The sequence below is a fragment of the Lactuca saligna genome, chromosome 7 (assembly GCF_052625555.1).
Source record: "Lactuca saligna cultivar CGN05327 chromosome 7, ASM5262555v1, whole genome shotgun sequence".
Classification (NCBI taxonomy): domain Eukaryota; kingdom Viridiplantae; phylum Streptophyta; class Magnoliopsida; order Asterales; family Asteraceae; genus Lactuca; species Lactuca saligna.
The window spans coordinates 26,173,510-26,192,319 of NC_136423.1; the positions used below are offsets into that span (position 1 = coordinate 26,173,510).

Genomic DNA, 18,810 nt, shown 5'->3' on the forward strand with positions numbered 1-18,810 from the left:
TACTGGTGGCCCTGTATGAAGAGGGATGTGACCTAGGTAATTGAGAGGTGCTTGACCTGTCGTCAGGTTAAGGTGGATCACCAACATCCACATGGCCTGTTACATCCTCTAGAGATTCCCCAATGCAAGTGGAAACACATTTTGATGGATTTTATCACCAAGCTACCAAGGATTGCGCATGGGGTTGACACGATATGGGTGATTGTAGAACGGTTGACGAAGAGTGCTCATTTCCTCGCCATCAGTAAGAGCTCTTATGCATAGAAACTGGCCGAGATTTATGTGAGAGAGGTGGTAGCACAACATGGAGTGCCGACCTCGATAGTGTCAGATCGAGATGTGCGCTTTACTTCCAGATTCTGGAAGAAATTTCATAAGGAGTTGGGTACCCAGTTGCATTTCAGTACCACATACTACCCGCAGACAAACGGGAAGAGTGAACGGACGATTCAGACGCTTGAGGACATGCTACGTGCATGTGTCATGGATTATGGAGGAAGTTGGGACACCTATTTTCCCTTGGATGAGTCTTCTTACAATAACAACCACCATTCCGGTATTGGCATTCCTCTCTTCGAGCTCTTATATGGGAGGAGGTGTCGGACTCCCATCTGTTAGGGAGATGTAGGGCAGTGAGTGATGGGTGGCACTGAGATAGGGCTATAGATGATCGAGCAGATTTAGTGGGTCAGATAGAGGTTATTGACAACATAGAGTCGCTTGAAGAGTTACGCGGACCGGCGACGATCTGAGCTGGAGTTCTAGGTCGGAGATTTTGTCCTCTTGAAGGTATCCCCATGGAAAGGGGTGATCCGATTCAGGAAAAGGGGCAAGCTGGGGCCCCGATACATTGTTCCTTTCAGAGTGATCACCAGAGTGGTAAGGTAGTTTACCAGTTGGAGCTACCTACAAAGTTAAGTCAGATTCATAACACCTTCCATGTGTCTCGGTTGAGTAAGTGTGTAGCCGATGAGATGGTGATGGTACCATTATAGGACATTCAAGTGGATACGAGCCTAAATTATATTGAGAGGCTGATAATGTTCTTGGATCGGAAAGTGAAGGTTCTAAGGAATAATGAGGTGCCTCCAGTCCAGGTGCAGTGGAAACATCGGAAGGGATCCAAGTGGACTTGGGAGCCGGAGTCCGAGATGCGTGAGCAGTATCCAAAGTTATTTATGGAGCATGACTTTAAGGGCGAAGTCTGATTCTAGTGGAGGAGAATTGTAACATCTCAACTCTCATGTATAATATTTATACATATTTATTTTCGAGACAACTGAGCGACTCGACGAGTAGGTGCCCCAACTTATCGAGTAGAGTTGAATTGGCCACGTGGGTTTAATAACCAACTCGACGAGTCAGGGAGCCGACTCACCGAGTTAGCGCTATGTGAGGGAAACCCTAATTTTTCGTAGTTGAGTCCTATTTAAAGGTCCTTAAGCCCTTATTTCTGCCTCCCTCATCACCCTTGAGCATTGTGAAGAACCCTAATCGAGTTTTAGCTTGTTGTGTGAGAAGGAGAGGTTATATTGAGGATTTTGGTGCACCTTGAGAGAAGAAGAGGAAAACATCAAGGCTTGGAGCAAGGAGGGATGTTTGGATCTAGAGGTTCTCGGTGGATAGCTTCGGGTTGAGGTAAAAAGATGCTATCTTGATCATTTTCATGTGAGATCTTAGTTTGGGGAAAATCTAGGGCTTTTCCCCATCCTTCTTGTGTTATTGAGTCCCTAGAGCATATCTTGAGGTTGAAACTACAGACCTGGATGGTAGGAGATCCTATGAGCCTAAATACCCAAGCTTTATGGAGCTAGAGGCAAGCCTATGAGCACCAAACCCTTGTTAGAGCTTGTATTGACATTATGGAGCATATGTGTCATGTATGAATGTAAAGATCGAAGATTTATGTGACATTCAAGCCTTGGGAGACAAGATCTAGAGTTTGGAGTGGTAGATCTACCTTAAAACGTCTAAATGAGAATACAGACTGAGTGGCATCACCGAGTAAATGAGCTGACTCGATGAGACGACTAGGGTTTTCCCCGATGAGTATGGACATGGGTAACTTAGCGAGTTGATGAGACAACTCGACGAGTTAAGTTGGGTTTTCACGACATTTCTGAAGGAGCAATGGGGACTCGGCGAGTCACATAGATGCACTCGGTGAGTCAGGTCAACATAGACTATTGACTCAAGCCTTGATTTCTGTTGACTTGAGGGTTTGATCAATGCAGGGATTATGGGGACCATAGAGGGCTAAAATGGTCTTTTACCCATTCCAAGAGTTTGAGAGAGAGAATAACTTAGTTTATTTTGAGTCGTGATTTAAGTGTTAATTAGAGATAATTATCTTATGTGTTAGGCGGAGGCTAGTTCGAGATTCGTGTACGAGATTATTTACTTGCTTACTTACGAGGTGAGTCTTCTCACTATACTTACCTTGAGTGGTAATCTTTATGTGACCGGAGGGTTTATGTGCTTATATTGAGTATTTTGATATCCCGTATTATGTCTTTGTGATTTATGCTTTGTATTATACTGATCTTACTAAGTTAGGATCGGTGGGTCCACCCGAGTTGTGGGATCGGAGGGTCCCATTGAGACACATTGACCGGAGGGTCTTATTCGAGCATAACCATGAGAGTCTAATGATATATGTGTGGTATTTTGGGAAACTCACTAAGCTTTGTGCTTATGTGTTATGTGTTTCAGGTACCTCTCAGGATCACGAGAAGGCACCAGGTTGATTTTATACACACACACACACACACGAGTTGGAGATATGTTTTGGAGGATCCTGAATTGTGTTATAAACAATTTTCGAACATGTGCTTTCATAACTTGATATTTTGGGGATATTTGTTATTCTACTAATGAGATTTATGTGATTTTAAATGAAAATTTTGTTTGAAAATTTACGGTGTTACACGGACCATGGTGGCAGGAGGTGCAACCACCAATTTTTAATGGTGGGAGTTATAAAATTTTAAGCCAATACACTATCCAAAGCATTATGGATCACATGAAACGTTAATCCAACATGCACACATAAACATACGCACACAACCACCCAAGGTGGTGGCTGGTGGCGGTAGGATGGCGGCAACCACCATGGTCAGTTGCCGTGGTAGGTTCCTCTTTGTTTTTTGGTCAACAAACATACACACACACACGCCGAGATATACTGAAACACAAACACACACATGCGAAAACTCCTACAAGGCAGCTGCAACCTCACTCTTGGTGGAGGACGATGGTCGGAGGGACGACGAAAGGACAGTGACACGAAGCAGCAACATTGGCGATGCTAATAGTCGGCACTAGTCGCAGTGATGCTATCAATCGACGATAACAGTAGCATGACAGACAGTGAGTCGGAGAAAAGAAGGTTACGCGACCCCAACCGAGAAAAACAATAGTAGCAGCCACGACGTCGGCCTCGATGATTTCTTTCTTTATCGGCAATAGGAGTAGCGGTGGATATCGCTTCAATGGTTTGCAATGACAACAAGGAAGATGCCAACAACTGGAGTTTGGAGGGATAAGTGTGGCGGCTGCAATAATTTTAGGGTTAGGGTTTGGGGCCGAGTAAATGGGAGGCCCTGGGAGGGGGTGACAGGTTTTATACCCGCCTCCTCCATTTTAAACTTTTTTTTTCACTTTAAACCCCTCCTTTTCAAATCATTTTCAAATTAAATCCGCAATTTACTCTATAGCCCCCTGCTTTCAAAATCCTTTCAATTCAAGTCTGGGAGTTACACTTTAAAGCCCCATTTCCAGAATTTGTAACATTTATCTCTGCACGCTAATACTTTGATTAATTATTATGGATTTACGGCTAACATAAAAACATAAAGTACATCTCCGTGTTTTAGGGTTTATTATTTATTTATTTATTTACATATTTTAATTTATTTTATTTTAAAAGGGATGTTACACTTTTGATGATTATAAAGTATGGTAAATGGGTGGTAAAACTGCTTTCCTTATGGGGAAGCTGATTGAGGTTGTTTACATGGCTTATCCAAAAGGTTTTGAACATGCCAAATACCCTAATAAGGTGTGCAAGCTTGATAAGTCTACCTAGGACTTAAACAATACTCTTGCAGCTGGAATCTTTACTTCCATGAAAAGTTCAAAAGAGTTCGGATTTTCTAGAAGTGATGATGAGTCATATGTGTATGTCAAGGCTAGTGGGAGTGTAGTGATAGTTCTAGTTATGCATGTTGATGACATACTCCTTATAGGAAACTATATTCTAACTTTGCAAGAAACGAAGTCTTGTCTTGGAAAATGCTTCACTATAAAGGATCTAGGAGAGGCAACTTACATTCTTGGAATAAGAACTTATAGGGATGGAAAGAGATGTTTGTTAAGGCTTAGCCAAAGTACTTACTTGGACAAAATATTAAAACGGTTCAATATGGAGAATTCCAAGAAATGGGATTTACCTATGCATCATACTCAAGTTGAGAAAGGCTCAATGTCCTATTAGTGATAAAGAAATAGATGCAATGAGTCGAATCTTATATGCATCGACTATATGATCGATCATGTATGCTATGACTTGTACTTTCCCTCATGTGGATTATTCTTTGAGCATGGTTAGTTGATATCAAGGAAACTTGGTACAGGTCATTGGATAACAATGATGAACATATGTATTTGTGGAAAACCAAGGAAATGATCTTAACTTTCGTTGGAATAGATGAACTTAAGGTGAGCGGTTATAGTGATTCCATCTTTCAAATAGATTGGGATAATGGTTATTTGTAATCTGTTTGGGTATTTCTATTGAATGTTTGAGCAGTAACTTGGAAAAGTTCCAAGCAACAAACCTTAACTGATTCCACTTGTGAGTTAGAGTACATCGCAAAAAGCGAGGTGGAGAAGGAAATAGTTTGGTTAAAGAATTTCACTAGAGATCTTGGAGTTGTTCCATCAATCCAAGAGCCCATGGAGATTTTCTGCAACAACAAGGGTGTGGTTTATTTGCCAAAAGAACCAAAGGATCATGGCAGATCCAGACACATCGAAAGGAAATAACATTATATTTGACATCAAGTTGAAGATGTCAAACTTATGGTGAATCGTTTATCATCAGATGATAGTCCTGTTGATCCTCTCACAAAGGGGTTAAGCAATATCAAGCACTTCGAACATGCCAAGAGCATCAGATTAAGAGATGATATTAGGTTTTAGTAGTTAGTTGATAGTTTTGAAAAAATATAACAAAGTAAATTGTAAATTGTTTTTAGTGATTAAATAACAGAGAGTTATTTATGAGTTTTGACTACCATCTTCAATTGTTTATTCTTGTGTTTCACTTTGCTTGTTTACTTCTTGAATTTTAATGTTTTTGAAATGCCACAGTCAGTCATACTTCTATGCAATGTTGCAAAAGTCGTCCTAAGCGGGTGATTGATCAGCACATTAATCAAAACCGGGTAGGGGTAGACGTGCCTAATTAGGAATAGGTTAAAAAATAGGGAATCGGTCAAAATTAGAAAAACTCGGAATTAGTCAAAATCGGTAAAAATCTAAAAATATCGGAAAAACTTGGAAATTTCAACTTTTTTTATAGAAAAAATCTATAATTGTTATTGATATTCTTCTATTTTGTTATAATTTTTAATAAACTTGTTATATTTTTTATATATATATATAATTTTTCTAAAATTAATTTGATATAATTTACTCAATCTGAGTACTCTCGGCTTAGACTGAATACTTGCTAGGCGTTAGTCGGCTGCCCTGGGAGCGCCTAATGAGCTTTGCAGTATTGTTTCCAGGATTAGGTATTGATTTAAGAATGCCATGGAATATTTTTAGATTTTCCATGATGATTGGACATTGCATAGGGATTGCTACAATATTCATCAGTACTTGAAAATAAGGATTTTAAGTATTGATTAAACCCGCACTTAAAGATTACTTCATGGATTTAATCACGAGTAATTCTAAAACGATAAGATCTTCTATTCTAAAAACAGAGATATATAAGTTATTGTTTGCAAGTATATTGTGCATTGGTTTTGCATCAACACATCTGTAATTGGATGTATTAAAATGAAATTCCATGTATAGCATGATGAGTAAAAGTTTTGATTATATAATCAAAGTTTATTCGTTCTTTTTTCTTAATAAGTAAAAGTAATATCTTTGGGCCCTTCGGTGTTTTAATGTTGACATTACAGTGCTGGGACCAAGTTTGACTAAATTAATGTGTTCAATTTGTAGTTTGATGATATCATCATAAATCGGAAATCGAGAAACAAAATCTTGGACCGTGAGATTGATTTGTATACCTACCTTGTATCCATGCGATATCGTGAAGAATAAATGAATAACTTATCATTTATCTTAGAGATAGCATCTAATTTTATCAAAGTTTGGTAGTGCCTCTGGAAAGCACTATTTACTGGTTATTCAAAGACTATACTTGCAATTATAGTTGGCGAATTATTCTAGTGGGTGACTATTGGATTAAAGTGTCTAAGATCTTAATTAAATTGATACAATCTTAGTGAATAAAAGTAAAGTACTTTTGGGGTTGTCCTCATAACCAGAAAATAGTTAGGATTGATATTATGTGAGAGATAAAATGACTTTTTAATGTATTATATAATTAATATATTAATTAGAAATAGTTAACAATTAATAAGAATTAATTGAAAACTGATTTTGAATTAATCAGAATTAATTAAGGACGCTATGTTAAGTTGCAATTGTTCAATAGTTGAACAATGGAGAGGTTCTAAATATATTCTGGAAGCCTCCTATAATAGATAAGGAAACAAATTTGAATCAAATTAAAATATTACTATTATAATATTCAAATCATGCTCTCTATCAGCTATAAATAAGGGCATACCCTAAGTAAAATTCACACACAACACATAGAGAAATTGTTTTTTTTTTTGCCTACTCTCCATGTATTTTTGATCATAGGGTCTATCTAAGGTTCGAGTGTGAACCATTAGAGACATCCGCATTATTGGTGCTTACTTTCCAAGGAAGAATTCAAGAGGTTAATTTGCATTATTCGAATTTTGCAAAACGTATGTATTCTAACTATGCGATTTTCGATTATCATAGGTTAGAAATTTGTTTCGTAACTATGTATTTATAACTTGAAAAAAAGCCATAATGTTCTAGGTTGCATGTACTCATAATTTGATTTGGTGCTATACAATTAATTTTGTTTGTAACCTAGAAAAGTCATCAACTCAAATCATTAGGAGTCAAGGATTGCTTGGATTTGATTAAAACCAAAGTGAGTGCATGACTTTATGGGAAAATTAGATATATATCACAATGTTTTACATATCCACACATGATAAGCTTCTTGCATATCTATTAACGTCAAAAATGATTTTAAAAGATACTTAATAAATGTTGACATATTTTGTTATGCATCGTGTTGTTGTTGCTTTATGAGTCATTCCTCACAAATGTTAGTGATACATCTACAATTAGGATGTAACTATTAATTCCTTAAAGTTTTGTTGTTAGGAATGCTTATGATTGTTGATTGACGTAGTAGCATAGATATGCGAGCCCCTACCACCACTTATAACACAAATATATGTTGTTTGAGTTATTTGTGTTAACTGGTGACTCCGTGACTTTATATGAAAATTAGATAAAATCACTTTGATTCCTTATGTTTTACATATCTATAAATGATGAGCTTCTTACATATCTATCGACATCAAAAATACTTTTAAAAGATAATTAAAAATAAGATGTTGACATATCTTGTTATGTATTGTGTATTTGTTGCTTTATGAATCATTCTTCATCAAAGTTGCTGATACATTCATAGTTGGGATGTAACTATCAATTTCTTAAAGTTTCGTTGTTAGGACTACTTATGTTTGTTGATTGATGTTGTAGCTTAGAAATATAAGACCCCATCATCACTTATATTACAAATCTATGTCGTTGGATTTATTTATGTTAACCGGTGAGTGCATGACTTTATGAGAAAACTAGATATAAATCACTTTAAATTCCTTATGTTTTCCATATATGTACATGATAATCTTCTTACATATCTATTAATGTCAAGAATGCTTTTAAAATGTACTTAAAAAGAAGATGATGACATATCTTGTTATATAACATGTTGCTTTATGATCCATTCCACATCAACTTTGATGATGCATTCATGATTGACATGTAACTATCAATTCCTTAAAGTTTCATTGTTAGGTTTTTTTAAGATTGTTTATTGATGTTGTAGCTTAGAAACACGAGCCCCCATCATCGCTTATATTACAAATTTATATAGTTGGAATTATCTGTGTTATCCGTTGATTACATCATTTTATAGGAAAATTAGATATAAATAAATTTGATTCCTTATGTGCTACATATCCGTACATGATGAGCTTCTTGCATATGCATTAACGTCAAAAATGCTTTTAAAAGATACTTAAAAAGAATATGTTAACATATCTTGGGTATCGTGTTGTTGTTGCTTTATGAGTCTTTCCTCATAGTTGTTGATACATTTATAATTCAGATGTAACTATAAATTCCTTAAAGGTTCATGTCACGACTACTTATGATCCATCGTCACTTATAATACGAATGTATGTCTTTGGAGTTATTTGTGTTAACATGTTATTTTCATTGTTATTCATGTTGGTTTTTATATTTGACTTAAAAATCATGACTAACTAGGTTTTAAAGTGTAACATTTGTATTTTGATGTGTATTCTAAGCAAATGATGAGAAACAAATATATTAAAGTTCCAATGACATTTTGAAGATTGAATTTCATAAATGCTATGGAAATTCTTTAGGGATATTAATATGTGGTATTAAATAAAATATGCTTTCAAATGACCATTAAATCATATGCCATTAGATGGAAAAAATAATTTTTTTAAAATTGTAAATATATTTTATTAAATTTTATAGAATTTCATTCATATTAATACTAGAAATATTTTGATAGAGTTATATGAAAAATAGAATTTTGATTTGGCATGCATTAAATTTTAAAATTTTCAATGCATTAAGCATATTTTTTTCAGATTTATTATAATTTATAATTTATTTTGGTTCTATTTTTTATTCTACATGCAAAAGAGTAGTTGGGGATAGTTTTTCAATACTTATAAATTTAATTTAATGAATATATATATATATATATATATATATATATATATATATATATATATATATATATATATATATATATATATATTTGCCACCCCCCTCCTCCCTTGATTTTTTTATCGCAATTAGTCCTTATACTTTAATTTTATATATATTAAGCCCAAAAATATAAAATTTTGGTTATGATCCCCCTAATCGATTTTTATACATATTATATTTTCAGCTCCAAATAAAATGTTGAAACTCCATCCCTACTCCACAATGCAATATATATTTATCATTTCTCAATAAAATGTATTGGAGGATTAAAAATGTAAAATTTTGTTTATACATTGTTCAACAACACCAATAATTTTTAGAAGGTTTTACATTTCTGGGTTCGGCAGTCTTTAATTGGTTATAACCGGTCCTATATATTGGACCTTCGAGCCAGAACGATCTTTTTTTGTTCAAGTTGAAACCGGTTTTTGTTCATCTCTATCATGAAACTTATCTAGAAAGAATGAAAGAAATTAGTATATATATATATATATATATATATATATATATATATATATATATATATATATATATATATATATATATATATATATATATATATATATATATATATATATATATATTTGTTCTAGAAAAAAAGAAAACAATACAAGCTATAATTGTATCACACGACAAAGTAATATCTATAATGTTCCAAACCATATTTTCTGATCTAACAAAAGTTATCCACCTAATCATACAAGATACATGTATTATATCTACATATTTCATTATTTTTATCATCCAGATATGTAGAGTGATTTAAAAGAATCTAGTTGCGTACCACAATAAAACCCTAGCCGTCAACTTCAACTCATTGGACTATTCCGAGATGCATCAGCCACACGCCGTCGTCCAGAAAAAACGACCGGACAGCATAGTAACATGAACAGCAACTCCACCGTAAACATCACACTTGTCATCCCCATGTATATCACACTCTTCCAATACCACAAAACCCTCTTCCAGTAAGGATGACGAGCCTCTAGCTTTAAAGTTGCTGTATATATCTCCGGAATACCACCCCCTCTTGCAAATTCTGCTCGTTGTTCAAGGACAACTCTTGAACAAGATGTACGGACGTCGTTCTTTTCAGTATACCCTTGAAATGTTATGTCCAGAGTTTGGGATTCAGATGAATAGCCAGCAAGAAGAGGAGCTAATTTGAAGAAGGTCGACAAAAGCCGAATAGGTTCACTTCTAAATGGAAACATGGATGGCTGCCGGATAGTTGCAATGGGTTTTCCGTCGCCGGAGAGGAAATCTACCCTCACCTTCAGTGCGAAATCAACGTTATGAGACATATAATCAAACAAGTAAAGATGAATAAATGATCATGTTATCATGTTAGTCACGTACCTGAAAAATCCCAAGATTTCTGTTGTACTCGGATTCTGGTAATGTTAAGGAGACAGTGGCCTGAACTTCACGATCGAAATGTAGAACTTGTGAATCTTTAGCTCCGATCTTGGTCTTTTCGATGAGCCCTGGAGAAGACGAATTTGAACAGGAAATTATGGGGACAAACGCCATGGGAGTATCTCGTGTGTAATCAAAGATCAACTCCTCTGTCATATGTTCAGGCTCTGACACTATCCATTTCATCATTATGGCACTAAGAAGGAAAGATGATGTTACCACACAAATTAAAATGAAAAAACAGTAAGCCAACCGCAAGATTACATAACCGATCTGATAGATTGAGTTCCATGAAAACTTATGTTTTGCAATCCATTCGTATACAACCGATAAGGGATCAGACGCAAATATGTACGAGATTTGTAATAGCGATATCGGGAGTGTGAGATAGGTAGAAAACAATTGTGTTTGAAACCCAAGAGCTTTAAGGATAAGTTCAGATAAGGTAAGAAGAAGAATCGGAAAAGAATTTGTAGGCGAATTTACTGGGATAGACTCATAGTTGATCAGTCTTCTATTACTACCGACACTGGTAATCGCAGAACTCGCCTCCGCCATTCCGTGTAATGGGCTTCCATCACCGACAGAACTCTGAGGCGGAGTAGAGTTTGATTTCTCGTAATTGTTCGCACTCCATGAACGTTTGTGCTTCTTCCGTTGAGAAAGAGGACTACCATGTCGATCAAAATCAATCAAACCATCGGGGTTGTTTCTAAAGAACTGGGAGTCGGAGATATCTTCTGAACTCCGCTGAGAAACAGGTCGGCGACGACGGAGGCCAGAAGAGGAAAGAGATGATGGAGAGTCCGGCGTGTGGTCAGATAGGATATGAACTGTAGATTCTTCGTCGTTGCTGCTAATGCTATGATCAGGCTCGGAACTAGAATGGGATTGATCGGAAGCAAAGGTGTTTGTGGCATTGACATAAGGGAATTCTTCTTCAATGGCGTCGTGGAAATCGGCTTCCAGATTTCCGATTATCATGCTATTGTTGTTGTTTTCGGATATCGATTCAGAGCATTGTTGTTCCATTGAAGAGGAAATGGCAACATCATCAGCAGTTAGGATTTAGGGTTACAAAAGATATAGTTTTGAATGGATGCTTATAACGAACTAAATTTACTTTTTGAGTTTTTTAATTTTCTCGTGTTTCATGAGGACTTGGAGTAATCGTGAAAAGAGTGTATCATATTCTCAGTTATTTTTTGGCTTTTAGGAATATTTGAAAACATTTTTTTTTTTTATGAAATATCTCAATATTTTCAACAAAATTATCTTTGATTAAATCATTCAACAAAATATATGATTTTTCACATCAAGATGTAAGTAACAGGGAGAATAAGTTGTATGAGAGTGCTTTTAGTTAATTTTTTTAAAAACTACGGCCATATGTAATAAGGTTATAACACTAATATGGATGTGTTTGACAAAACTAATTGTTATTTGGTAACGGATAGCAAGTAGCGTGTAACTAATAGCTGATAGCTGGAGCTGTAACTTTTATTTGTTATATCAATGTTTGATAAAAGATAATTGTTTAAAAACAAATAAATATATAAATATATTTTTAAGTGAAATTATGGAAATTTATTTCAAAAAATTAATAATGTTTTGTTAAACGCTACATGAAATAGCTTTAGATTTGAAGTGGTTTATCTAAACCAAAAATTAAACGTTCTTACTGAAGTTTTTTAATTTAAACGAGAGTGTTTTCTCAAAAATTAAAAGGTAGAAACTTTAAAACGTTTCCCAAAAACTATGTACCAAATATGTGTATATTCGGTTGGATTCGTTGCATAGCTTCTTTTGCTCAGGAACCAAAAATATTAAAAGAAAATGGTATAAAGATGTTGATTATCCGTTATGTGGTGTTTTACCATTTTATAATGCTTGAATTCTATAATGAGATCTTAATCCATTTCGATGAGAATGCTCTCTATGTCTCCACTTGCTACCCATCTACTATAAAATAGTTTAAGACTTTTAGATAATGTTAAATACCTTTTACATGACTTGGACTACTGAAAACATTCAAACTCTTTTTGAAAGATGAGTTACAATTAGAATTTCATGTTTGCTACGAGATTGACATTAGAAACAAGTCCTGTGTATGAAATGCACCAAAAATATGAAGAAAAAAAAAAGTGGAAAGAATATGCAATAATGCACAAATAATAGTAATCATGTGTGTTTAACATTTTAAAATTTGAAATGCAGAAGTTCAACCTTAAGATGACCTATCATCAAGGACTTTTAAATTTTGAAAAAATCAAGTTCTTATAATTATGGCTTATTAAAACCTCTTCTGTAATAAGCAGTAACTTGAAATTTATAAATAATATTGTGGTGTTACATTTTTAAAAGTAAATATTACATGATAGTTACATATAATAACTTAATATTTCTAAGGAATAGTGATTTAAAAATGTAATATATTTTTTGATTTGTATATATTTTGTTATTGAGTTTTTTTTCGTTCATATTCATCCATTCAACTTTTTTAACTGTACACATTCAGTCCTTATGACCGGCTAGTCTAGGTAAGCCGGAAAAAATGACTTAATATTCATTTGTTGCAATATAAGTCACTGTTGTTTTTGTACACAATTATTACTTATGAATAGTTTATTTAGGTTTTTTCAGTGTTGTAAAAATCGGTCTAGATGGTGCCTAGATGTTAAGCGGCCTCTTACTATCTACGATTAATGCTAGTCAGTCAAGTTAGACGGAGTCAGTCCTAGGCAGTTGTAACATCCTATTAAAATTTTCATGTAATTTTTTTTAAGTCTATTAAAACCATCATTTATTCATTCCAAACACCAACAAAGTGTGAAAAATGTGTAAAATAGGTATCTATGTACAAATCATATCATAAAATGTGGAACACTAGTGGATGTCATGCAATCACCTCAAGCTCTTCCCCTTAGAAACGGAAGTACCTAAGACAAACATAAACTTATAAGCACAAAACTTAGTGAGTTCCCCAAAATACCACATATCATACATATAATTGACATGGACTACCCCTACAGTCTTCCCATCTAAGTGTCATGGGCTACCCCATGGTCTTCCATGTAATTACCATGAGATGCACCTCATGGTCTTTCATACAATGTGGGCTACCCTCTTAGTCTTTCATGTAATCATCATGGGCTACCCCCATGGTCTTTCATACAAATTCCACGGGCTACCTACGGGGTCCTCCATGCAAGTATCACAAATATAACTGGCACACTACACAATTTAGTGGTTCGGCAGTGGTACCTTCAACCCACAAGTACAATGAGAAAACTCACCTCAATCTAAATATAAATCTCACACACGATCTGAACCTTATGGACATCTAACAGGATAAAGTTGCCGACTTAATTTCTTTACATGGCATAATAGAGCCTAAAACCTAACCCTAGATCCATACACCCTTTAATGACCTCAAACCCTAGCATGGGTGAAAGATATCAACAAAGATTTCATTTTTATGACATATGATCCTCAGAAAAAAAAATATAAAATGACAACCTTAAGTTGTATAGTAGCTTTTACTTATAAGAACCAAAAACTTGGGACCAAAAGCTTACAAACCAAGAATTTAACCTACATCTACACCATAGAATCATAAAGGTTAGAGCTTTATACCACTAGAAGTTTGCAAAAACATATGAAAGCTCTAGATCTTCAAGCTCGAGCCACACTAATCAACAATGATAGACTTCTCCTTCTTCAATATGCACCAAGAAGACAAAAAATGACTCAAACAAGATCACAAGGGATTAAGGTTTCAAAATGCCAGCTTAGGAGAGTGGAGGCTAATGAGATGGGGTGCTCAAGGGACTTAAGGTTGTAACATCCGAAAAATACAACTAATTTAAATTTTTCAAAAATCACCCAATTTTCATTAAATTGTTTACAAAAGGTTTTCAATACAAATCATTTAGAGTATCCTCAGAATCACAGTGCTACAAAATCATGAGGAGCGGTACGATCGTGCCTTCGCTTTGCCACGGTCTCCTGAAGAACCTGAAAAACATTAAACCACAACTGTAAGCCCGAAAGCTTAGTGAGATACCCCAAAAATACCAACCACGTATACGCCCTTCCAGGCTGCGACCTTCCGGTCCAAAACATATTGCCTTCCGGCCCATAACATATAAAACATACATATCGTAACAGAACATAGAACGACCATGCATATCGGGTCTACTGTGTGACTGGTCCGCCGTATCGGGCCTTCAGTCGATCGGATCCATCCTCCAGGTCTAGTCATGTCCTTCGAGTCTACAGTGGGATTGGTCCGCCCGCATCGGGCCTTCAACCCACCTGGTCCACTCTCTGAGTCTACAGTGTGACTGGTTCGCCCGCATCGGGCCTTCAGTCGTCCTGGTCCACTCTTCGAGCCTCGGCATGTCTGGTCCGCCCTCGTGGGGCCTACAGCCTATCCGGACCGCTCGCTGGGCCTTCGGAATAACAGGTCCGCCCTGGGTATCTTGGCCTACAGCACAAAGCAAGACCCGCCTCAACCCATCTCCAGTCCAAACAACCATGTGCACAAAACATACAATCATATAACAGTCATAGTCAACAAACCGAGCAAACAGGTCACATAGCATATCATTACCCTACCTAGGTTACCGACCTAACAGGTCACTAGCATAGCATCACTTTATATATATCGGGAAACTGACCTTAACAAGGTCTCCCAGCATGTACCATCCTAGCTACCAGGATGCAGACACATCAAACAATAACATAATAACCATATCTGAATCTCAATCCAATAAAGGTCCGGCCTTGGTGCCTTAGACCCTGTTGATATAGTGAGGATAACTCACCTCGAAACTGCCGGCTGAAAGGATAAGATCCCGCTGCTCCGAACTCTGACGCGAATTCCTCCACTGAACATCAAAACATACAACTCAACAATTACCCTAAATTACCAAAATACCCCTGGAAGACAACTGGTCAACCTTGGACAAGTCAAAGTCAACCCCTGACTGACCCTACTCGCCGAGTCAACCCTATGACTCGCCGAGTCCTTATGCTCAGAACTTCCCTCAATCAGCAACCCTACTCACCGAGTCGCCCCAAGACTCGTCGAGTCCAACAACTCTGAGTCCACTCGCACCCAACTCACCGAGTCATCCCTTGACTCACCGATTCCTCGACTCAACCAGAAATATTGGGACATCCTCGACAAGACTCGTCGAGTCCAAGGCCATCTTCAACCTACTCGCCGAGTTGTTCTTCCAACTCGTCGAATTCCAGGCTATCTTCAAGCAACTCGTCGAGTCCACCCATGTGACTCGTCGAGTACCACCGGTCTGAATCCATACAGAAGCATCTCAGGCCATGCAATTGATCCAAAACATAGATCCAACCTCCTACAATCCATCCATCACGTAAAGTGGCAAACTTTATGTGAATCGAAAGAGATCTAGGCCTTATTCACCTTAGAACCAAGGTTTGGGACATGATAGCTCCATTCACAACACATCAACAGGGGATTTAATGCTCTTAAGATCTTCTCCATTCCAGATCTGAGGTAGCAACCTCAGATCCATCCTCCAAACATCAAGATGCCACACCACCAAGCTCCCACACAACCCCAAAATGAGAAACTAGGAAAACACAGCCCAAGAACGAAAGTATTACCTCCAAAGGATGCCTCAACAGCAATGAAACTCGAATCCAAGCAAAGCCCTTTGATCCAAGCCACTTCTCCTTCAAGATTTCTTTAACCAACACCTCTCCAAGCTCTAATTTGCTCCACAAAGGGACTCTCCACGAATTTAGGGTTTCTGGGACTCAAGGGGGGAATAAGGGAGGCTGTGGAGGGGCATAATGCTCTTTAAATAGGGCTCAACCCCGAAAATTAGGGTTTTCTCCATACAGCACCTACTCGCCGAGTCCATCTTTGGACTCGCCGAGTAGGCCACTTGACACGCGACCATAGTCGCGACCCGACTCGCCGAGTCTATCCATGGACTCGCCGAGTCACCCTCCGGAACTTACATTTTTAGCCCTTCAACTCTACTCTTGCGATTCCGGTATGTTACAATTCTCCCCCACTTAAATTAGGCTTCGTCCTCGAAGCCTACGGCATCTCATCTTCAAATTACTTTCCACAACGCGCCGCCTGACCTTGACCGAACCCAGTCCCTCAAGGCACAACCATAGAAACCAGAAGCTCACTTTCTGCTTCCATACGGTGCCCCAACCACCTACTCAACCCGGGCGCCAGCTGTACCCTCCGATAGCCGCGCTCAACAACCGAGAATTACCCATGAGGCCTTACTGCTCCAATTCTCATCTTTCACTTGACTCATATGGCTATAAAACCACGAACCATCGGATCCCCAATCTGAATCCCACTCTATCCATTCCATGACGACAGAAAGACCCATTCTTCCATTCCGGAGCAACTCCCCCGAGTTCTCCTCTCGCAATCACACACACATGCTGATCTAGCGCTAGCACCCTCAGGTTTGGAAAACCTGATACACTGATGATATCCTCAAACATCCTTCCAGGATGAACCGCTAATACATAACCAAAACCCTGATCAGAATCTCACTGAGAATCCAAGACTCTCTCTCTACGTCCCTTCCGAACCCTTCTCCCTGGCTCTACGCCTACGGTATTCCCTCCGCGCCCTGAGCAAACATATCAAGTCGAATGAGCTTTTGTTTTACCGCCGCAACACGCTACTCAAAGACCATCGACGGACCACTCCAATCATAACTCTACACTGCCGCTTTCACTTCCGTGAATTCGCACTACCTTTTGGAATTTCATTCCTCATTCTTTCCTTACCAAGGAAACCACTCGTCCGCCCAGTCACCATGACAGGCACTATGGTGCTCATCCCACGCTACATTACCTCTTTTAAGCGTACCCGATATCCATGCATCACCACTACTCTGACTCTCATCGCAGGGACTCTCAAGCCCATGCACTACCTTCACTGCTCAAGATCGCTACCCGGGGCCAGACCTCCCAATGTGATCACACTGCAACATACGCAACCCATAACCTCGAACCGATCCAACAATACTCGCAGAGTCTTCAGCATGACTGGACCGCCTCCCCAGGCCTCCAGCCAATCTGGACCACTCTTAGAACCTTCAGCCAATCTGACTGGACCGTTCTCCGAGCCTTCGGCCTGACTGGTACGCCTACCGGCCTTCAGTCTATCCAGACCGCTCAACTAGCATTCATCATTCCGAACTATCCCTTCGGGAAATCCTCCCGTGCATACCGTTCTAGCCCTCTAGGGGTTCCGAACTCTATCTCCATCATACATACTCGATCCCGGCATGCTCCCATGCCTTCCACAATCAACTGCTCTAGGTCTGTATTCCGCCCCGCACGCCTGTTACTCACCCATACGAGCCTGCTCTCGGCTGATAGAAATACCGCTGAATTCCCCAAGCAGCTAAACAACCTCTCAGGCCCAACGATCATCCGGAGAATTTCCAATTCTCCCCCACTTAAGACACTGACAATTAATCACCGGTCGCCATCACCGATCTCCCAAAGCAACCTTGCAGAAATCAACGCTTACACTCAAAATGTTTCTCACCAGCGCTAACACCTTTCATAAAAATCATGTTTCCACACTAAACAACCCGCTCGAAAGGAACCCAATCTTCAAATATCCATTCCTCAGACTGCAAAATCTACCCGGCCTTCAAACCAACACCGCATCCGCCACCAATCCTCACAAAGATAATCAACAATAGCTCGAAGTACTAATCCATAACCATATCGATCCTTCAGGGAACAAAGGATACCAAAACGAAATCTCGATCACAACTCGCCAACCCTCAAGGAACAACGGATACCACACGAAAACCCGAAACGCAATTCCATAACCAACCAACGAAACTAGCAGATAACAATACTTCACAATAATCATACATGATCAAAAACAACAGGAAGAAACGTACCCGCAACAGCAAGCTGAAAAACACGACCCTAATCCCTTGGGGGCTCCACTCCACCCTGACCTCCACCTGTGATCCTCAATGTAGCCGGTGCTGGAGCCTGTAGCGGTCCTGCAGCAAGCCGTGGACAGTTGACCTTCAAATGTCCAACCTGATGATAATGATAGCATATCCTCAAATCCCGAACCGGCACTGACTGCCGACAATCCCTCGCATAGTGTCCCTCCTTTCCGCACTTGTGGCATGCTCCACCAGACCGACAAACTCCGGCGTGACC

At 38.2% G+C, this 18,810-nt stretch overlaps 1 protein-coding gene across 1 annotated transcript; it reads right to left on the reverse strand.

Moving 5' to 3' along the window:
- Window positions 1–9,776: 9,776 nt before the first annotated feature.
- Window positions 9,777–11,680, reverse strand: LOC145006354 (seipin-2-like). Its single transcript, XM_078965444.1, has 2 exons — window positions 10,531–11,680; window positions 9,777–10,445 (listed from the first exon to the last, which is right to left on the reverse strand). The coding sequence occupies exons 1-2, from the start codon at window positions 11,620–11,622 to the stop codon at window positions 9,981–9,983; spliced, it is 1,557 nt and encodes a 518-aa protein (XP_078821570.1). The 5' UTR covers window positions 11,623–11,680; the 3' UTR covers window positions 9,777–9,980.
- Between the last annotated feature and the right edge of the window lie 7,130 nt (window positions 11,681–18,810).

Bases quoted from the DNA above. Each gene is read 5' to 3' on its own strand.
- LOC145006354 (XM_078965444.1), bottom strand. From the start codon at position 11,622: ATGGAACAACAATGCTCTGAATCGATATCCGAAAACAACAACAATAGC. The intron at 10,446-10,530 runs GTACGTGACTAA...TTCGCACTGAAG, and splicing joins GAAATCTTGGGATTTTTCAG to GTGAGGGTAGATTTCCTCTC.